The sequence below is a fragment of the Pundamilia nyererei genome, unplaced genomic scaffold, assembly GCF_000239375.1.
Source record: "Pundamilia nyererei isolate P.nyererei 1_Seehausen unplaced genomic scaffold, PunNye1.0 scaffold00056, whole genome shotgun sequence".
NCBI lineage: Eukaryota > Metazoa > Chordata > Actinopteri > Cichliformes > Cichlidae > Pundamilia > Pundamilia nyererei.
Window position 1 is genome coordinate 3134120 of NW_005187457.1, and position 7058 is coordinate 3141177.

The 7058-nt window shown below is 39.1% G+C and overlaps 2 protein-coding genes across 2 annotated transcripts in view; one reads left to right on the forward strand and one right to left on the reverse strand.

Moving 5' to 3' along the window:
• Positions 1–1790, forward strand: part of scyl3 (SCY1-like, kinase-like 3) — a 10473-nt gene extending 8683 nt beyond the window's left edge. The window contains exon 14 of the mRNA XM_005734113.2: positions 1394–1790. Coding sequence (XP_005734170.1) covers positions 1394–1453 — 60 coding nt within the window. The 3' untranslated portion in view covers positions 1454–1790. The remainder of the gene's footprint in view (positions 1–1393) is intronic.
• firrm (fignl1 interacting regulator of recombination and mitosis) overlaps positions 1783–7058 on the reverse strand; it is a 12232-nt gene continuing 6956 nt past the window's right edge. Inside the window, exons 15-25 of the mRNA XM_005734112.2 lie at positions 6060–6142; positions 5860–5911; positions 5296–5385; positions 4624–4809; positions 4034–4153; positions 3858–3953; positions 3659–3772; positions 3310–3414; positions 3131–3211; positions 2905–3051; positions 1783–2418 (exon numbers count right to left, since the gene is read on the reverse strand). Of these exons, the coding sequence (XP_005734169.1) occupies positions 2203–2418; positions 2905–3051; positions 3131–3211; positions 3310–3414; positions 3659–3772; positions 3858–3953; positions 4034–4153; positions 4624–4809; positions 5296–5385; positions 5860–5911; positions 6060–6142 (1290 nt within the window). The 3' untranslated portion in view covers positions 1783–2202. The remainder of the gene's footprint in view (positions 2419–2904; positions 3052–3130; positions 3212–3309; positions 3415–3658; positions 3773–3857; positions 3954–4033; positions 4154–4623; positions 4810–5295; positions 5386–5859; positions 5912–6059; positions 6143–7058) is intronic.

Sequence of the window (7058 nt, forward strand, 5' to 3'; positions counted from 1 at the left end):
TTTTGTGCTTTCTATTCCCTTGCCATCTGTTATGTCATATGTAGCACCAGGGTCTCGGAGGAATGTTGCCTCGTTTCACTCTGTACTGTACGACTGTCCATGGTTAAAATGACAATAAAAGCGACTTGAATTAAAAAAACTAAAGCTCAGAGTTCATAGAAGGGGCCTAAAGAACCTGGAAGAATGTTTGTGTGGAAGAATGGACCAAAATCACGTGCGAAGTATTCAATACTTCAATACTTCCCTGTCATTTCTCAGTATGGATTGGATGAGTTGTTATCAATAACTGGTGAGAATTTCATGTCAGTAGCACCGTCAGAAATATATTTAGTTAGAAAATTGGCGACGTATTCAACACTTATTTTACCCGCTGTATGTGAAGCACCATCTGTGTACAATCAGTTATAAGGTATGACTGTTTCTTCATTTCACTGTTTTTGGAGGCCTTGTTGGTTTGTAGAACTTTTAGATATGCAGACTGTAACAAGCCTGAAAACACAGGCTCGTTAGGCTTGGGGTGGCTGTGGCTCAGGTGGTAGAGCAGATCAGCTACTGCCTGGAAGGGTTGGTGGTTCAATCCTTCCCCAGTCTGCATGCCAAGTATCCTTGGGCAAGATACTAACCCCAAGTTGCTCTCCGATGCATCCATCGGAGTGTGAATGTGTGCGAATGCTTAGATTGCACTTAAGAAGGAAGTGCTTGTCTGAGTGGGGGTGAATGAGGCATGTTGTATACAGCGCTTTGAGTACTCTGGGAGAGTAGAAAAGCGCTGTATAAGAATCCATCCATTTACAACTAGATGTTTTGTTTTTTCCACTAACAAATTTTACTTTGAATTATCTAGTGACGGTAGGTTCCAACATGACTTGAAATTCTTTTGGCAGTTACACTTCTGTGTATAACTTTGGAAATTACTGCAACCTGTAACCATTTAACACAGCTGCCATGATTTTGAAGAACCTACAAGCCAGAAGACACAGAAGAGATACAAATGCATGTCTAACTTTAAAAATACTGACGGCCACAAGTGTTACCTCTCAGCTTGCAAGTTGATGCACATACAGTATAAAATTCAAAATCCAAGGTGATTTTCAGAAAAACTGACCTCTGACCTTGAATTTAAGGTCACTGAGATTAACTTTTTTCAAGATTTTTAGTAGATGCACCTACTGTATGAATTTGAAAATCCTGTCACCTCATTCTCATTCACAAACATGGGTGCCCATGCCACCTGCCCACTGTGGGGACAGTAGCCCATTAGCCTTTTAACAGCTGAGGGGTAAAAAGTGACCGTCAATGACAATCAATGAGAATTAAGAATTTCCCACTATTGTAAATATTTTTCCCAGTGGATGATTGCTTTTCCTTTTCCTTTACTTCTTTTCTCTCAAAGACTGAACCAGATGGCTGGGGAGATGAAGATGACCTGAACTGGGAGGATAACGCCTGGTGATTACGTTTGATCCATTACTTCCATCTGCAGTAAAAGACTTGACCACTGGAAAACTGAAACCCATGCACCACATCTGGAGTGCCAACAGACCAGTAAACTGGAAGTAGTTTCTCATTTAACATGATGCAGTAGGGATGGTAATGCCAGGGATGGGCTAAGGCTTTTTATGTTATGTTGATTTTGTCATTTTTAATAATGAGAACTTTCTTTTAAACTGGAACGATCAGCTCTTCATCAGATGGTGCTAGACTTGGACAAAATAAGCCATTTATAATTTGCCAATCAGAGGTGAATGTAATCCTGTTTCATCTGCTCTACTCTCATTTTTTTTTTTCTTTTTTTTATGGGTTATTTTCACTAGTGGCATAAAGAAACGTTTCAGAGATACTGGGTCTTCCCAAAAAGAGTCAGTTTGATTAACTGAAGGCTTGCACTTTGAATGAATGTGAAATCAGAATTGCATAATTTATTAGTAGCTTTTGGGTTGATGGTGAAATAAAGTAAAACTTACTGTATCAAATGTGTTTACTGTTTTGTTTTACAGTACAGCGACCCACCCAGGAAAGACGATCGACGCTATATCTAAAAGAAATGAAATGCTTCAAGTTTCAGAAACAGGTTTAATAAAAAAAAGAACAAAGATTAACATTTTTTTTTAAAAAGAGAGAGAAACCATTTTCAATAGCAGCAAAAGTTGTGGGGACTTTGTGGGTTTTCCATACAGAAAGAAAACACCCTGAGATAAAAAACTATCTCGAGCTGCTGGGTCTGACTGTAGTGATGTGGGTTAGGAGAGTCTGGAGCTCCTGTAGTCTGGAGTCCAGCCACTGTGGAGGTGGTGCACTACTGTTAGTTTTACCATCAGTGAGAGCCTGAAGGGCTTTTAAAGCACTCTCAGCTGTCTGGATATAGCGGCTGTATTCCTGCTCTGCGCTGTTCTCCTGTCGAGCTCTCTTAGGGCATGGCTGAGAGGGATGAATAGTTAAAGAAAAAGATAAAGGTCTTGTTAATTAAACTTATTTATATAACATGATTCATGTTCTATAGTACTTCATAGGACACAGTTTGAACCTGGAGCAAAATCTTGTGATGAAAATATCAAAAACACAAATCTTACCCACTGCCATATTTATGAATATCTGACAAAGCGGACTTCCAATCAAACAGTCACATTGAAGTTGGATGCGTTCACTCAAATCTTTTACTGCTAAACAAAGTATTTGGTTTTTTATGCTTAGCAAAATAAAAGTGATTCTGATCATCTCTGACATCTAATAAAATATGAGAATCCAAGCTGCTTTTGTGCAATGTGCACTGTCTCCTTATGCTCTGGTAGCTTTAAATTAATATAAGCCGGCTACTACTAATATGAAACGTGTATGTGAGACAAGACTGTGCATGAACATGCATATTCAGAAACACTGAATACATTTCAAGTTGATTAAACTAACCTCTGAGTCTGGAACAACTTCAGAAGGTGGTTTGCTGAAAGGCTTTTCTTTGCTACACTCCAGCTTCTCATTGTGTTGCTTGATGTGTTGTGTCTCATGTTTGAGCCTCTCCAGCCGTAACTCATTGCCTTCATGTGCATTCACCGTCTGCAGCAAAAGAAATGACGACTTCACCATGCTTTGTTTTTATATACATGTTCATGAACAAATAATAGATTTCCCTTACCTTGCTAAGATAATTAACCACTTTGGTTTTGGTTTCTTCGACACTCAAACTCTGAGAGATTACTTCTTCGTGGTTTGTATTCTTTGACGTCAGAAGGATATATCAAGGTTACGTTTAAGCTTCAACAGTGTATGAATTTAATGTAATATGAAAATTATGTTAGACTTATAAATTAATACCTCTGCAAATTGAGAAAAGGCCTCCAGGGTGTGCTGGTGCAACAGCCAGGACTCGTCAGCCAAAAGGACTCCAAACAGGCCACTCAGCCTCGGAAGAATTTGACTCTGGAACCAAAACGGGTCATAACTGAGAAAATGCGCAATTTGTTTCTATTATTTTTATTTTAAGAAAATAAAAATGGTTATTATCATTTGCTTCTTATCACGAACTTTCCTTTATACAACAAAATGTGTGTATCTATCTATCTTGCAGGCTCACAGCTTTAGCAACAACAGTAGGCTAAAGAAGACAATAGAAAGACAAGTAAACCAAAATTAAAATCATCATTTGTAAAAAGTCTTTTATCACCTGGCTGTCAGGGGGGACAAAAATCTTCCCCAGAGAGCAGAGAAACTCCAAAGCAGCCAGCAGTAACCAATCTGCACATTTCTGAGAAACCATAGCATCCAGACACACCAGAGCCTGGGATAACACACACACAGAGACACACACATCAATAAATTTATTCTGCCCTCTTTAAATGTTAACGTGACGGCCAACAACTCACCTGACAAATCACGTGAGGTTCAATGTGCTTCACTAAAATGGCCGACAGTGACAAGAGAAGCTGCAGCATCCACTGGAGCACAGGGTGGGTCTGCAACTACAGCATGGCAGGTTACAGTTTACTGGTCTTGCATCTTCTCATTTACTCCACCTGTTTGTGCCTGTACTGTTTGCTACCTGGTCTGGACTCATTCGTAACCAGAGCTGTGTGACCATCCTCACAGAAGACAACACACACGGCTCTTCGGGAGAGGACTGGCCTCGAACCACCGATAGGAGAGACATCAGCACTGCATTCTGGTAACAGGAGGAACTTTGTAAATTCACACAAGATTATGTTTTCATGGACTGATCAGTAATAAAAACAACCATTAACCATTCTGTGTTAATCTCAGCTGCGTAACTATTACTCACTGGAAGCTCTGAGTTCATAGGCCAACAATGGAAAGGTCACTAACAGTCTATTGCAGGAAAAAGGTTATCACAGTCCAAACATCATTTATTGCTGATATTTATAATCAAGCTGCCATCGTCACGGCACAAGTACAAACGAGGCTGCAGCCTTAATGTTTGTACATCAAATAACTCTGTCTTTGTTGCATGCAAGGCTATAATAATAAGGATGAATGAGTACATGTTTATTTTTGACTTTTGTTTTGTCCTTTGCACAAACAATAAAAGGCCTTCACTTGATAAAACCATGCTAAAAAGATTCAGCGATGGGGTGCAAGACTCCCATTACATCCCACTGCTAAGGTTGTCCTTACCACTTTGCCGACTTGTCCCAGTTTGTATCCTCCATTCTGCCAGTCAGCCAGCACTTTTTGAGTTAAACCAGTGATTTCTGTCACTACTTGCCGGCAGATGTCCTGAGAAAGAGCTCTGAGGAGAACATGGTGCCAAACTCGAAGGTTTTCCATCTCAGAGGGTGGAAAATGTGACACCAGTTCCATCTGTGAAAATAAATACATAAGATTATGGGAGAAGACATTATTTATTAAGATTATTTTTTTATTCATTGAAGTTGTTTCTATTGATTTCTTAAGCATCATCTAAACCCAGAAAATGGCACTCTACTCCAAATTATATGGATGGTACAAGGATTCACTTGTACACAGGGACTACATCTTAATTCGACTGAATGTGGGACTTCAATTACAAACTCATATGTGAGAATGATGCTCATCACTCCGGTAACGCATCAGTGCTGCTCTGCTGTCCAGCATTTTACATGTTTGTCTTTGCCTCTAATTGGCTCCAATAAGAAAAAACACCAGCTTTTCAACCATTTTAATGTTTAAATATGAATCCATGTATTTCATTATTTGTAAATTAAGCAAAAGTCTTTGTGTGATTTACTTTAATACAGTGTGGGCTGACTCTCTAGCATAATTCATATTTCCCTGAAATCTGTCCCCACTGCTCCTGGGGATTCTAACCTGATGGTTCGGCGTCATTAGAAAAACCATGCGTTTTAACAGCGTGCCCAGATGTGATGACTGGTAACAATCGGTGGCACATGCTTTCACCTGAAAGAGAAGAAGGGGAGCAGCAGGGAGGGGTGATGAACAGCTGAGTGAAAGCACCAAAACAAACAGGTAAGAGAAAGGTTAGCCTGTGACGTCCAGCTTAATCTGACAATCTGCCTGTTTAAACAACTGAGACGTTATTTTTTGTGATGCATGAGACAAAGACTGAGAGGGGCTGTCGGGCCATAGTTAAAGTATTTTAGAGACTCTCCAAACTAATGAAGGCAAGCTTCAGATGTAGGATTACACTCCTAATCTTGTGTGTTCTTTTCCTTTACCGCAACTGCATTTAGATCTATGCACTACTGAAAGTGACACATGAATTATTATGATTGAATTAATTAATAATTGTTATTAATATCAGCTCCAATCTATTTCATTAGTTTCAAAATGTTGTGAAGTACTGTCTGCTGTGACGTCTCACTTTCAAATCAATATGTTTGTGCGTTGTGCATTTTGCCGGTCTCTACATACCAGTTGAGCAATAAGGAGGACATGATGTAGGCAAAGCTCTGCTGTCCCATACCTGTCAGCACAGATTTAAAAGACCAAAAAAAAAAGCATTTGATTCAATTAATAAACTAAATCTTCACAAGCAATATCTGAAATTAGTCTAAAGGTCCCTCATAGCAAAACAAAAAAACCCAAAAAGTAACATTACTCTTCATTCTCACCGTGCTGTAAAGCACCAAACATCTGTTGCCAACACAGCTGTTTGAGTATCAGCCTGAAGTACAGCGTCAACCAAGCAACATTCCTGAGAAGAGGAAATAAAGAAGAGGGGAAGTCAGATAAACCAGAGAAGGGTGGGAAAATTGAAAAAAAAAACAAAAACAAAAACCACGCATAATACCGAGCTATCACAGAAACACGAAAGAATAACAAGGGAAATCCTGCAGTGACACACTGCTAATGGTCACCATGAGATTACACACAAACCTAATAATGTATTTTCAGTCTTTAACAGTGATTAATATAATATATGATCACATAATGTTTTAGAATAAAAATTAGTTTAAATACGAATCCTTTTATTTGGCAATTTATTCTATTTTACTTTATTTTTTATGTATACTGTAAAAGTAGATCTATTGCTGTATATTATTGTTAGTATGTTTAAATATAAATACTTGGCACAATCACCCATTTAGAAATTGTTGTGTATGGTCTGGGGTCAGGTTAGGTTCAAGTGAGGCTTTGTCCTGATTGGATACTTTCTGAAATCTTTCTTCTTGACCAAGCTAATAACGTCCTTGTTGTTTGCGAGTACTGCACCCACAGTTCAAGTAAGTTCTGTTTGTATTAAACATGTTGATATTTTGACAGAAGCAGCTTGTATAAACCGTGGTGCAGGAAGTTGGGAAGCACATCTGTAACCGGAAGGTCGCCGGTTCGATGCCCTGGTCGTTGTGTCCTTGGGCAAGACACTTTACCCTACTGGTGTTGGCCAGAGGGGCCGATGGCAGCTGTGGCTACAACTGTAGCTACCTCCACCAGTGTGTGAATGTGAGAGTGAATGAATAATGGAATTGTAAAGCGCTTTGGGTACCTTGAAAAGCGCTATATAAATCCAATCCATTATTATTATTATAAATAACATATTTCACTCCTTGTTTGATTTATTCCCAGGACTACCGGATGGAGATTAAAATGATACAATCATGGTATCATCT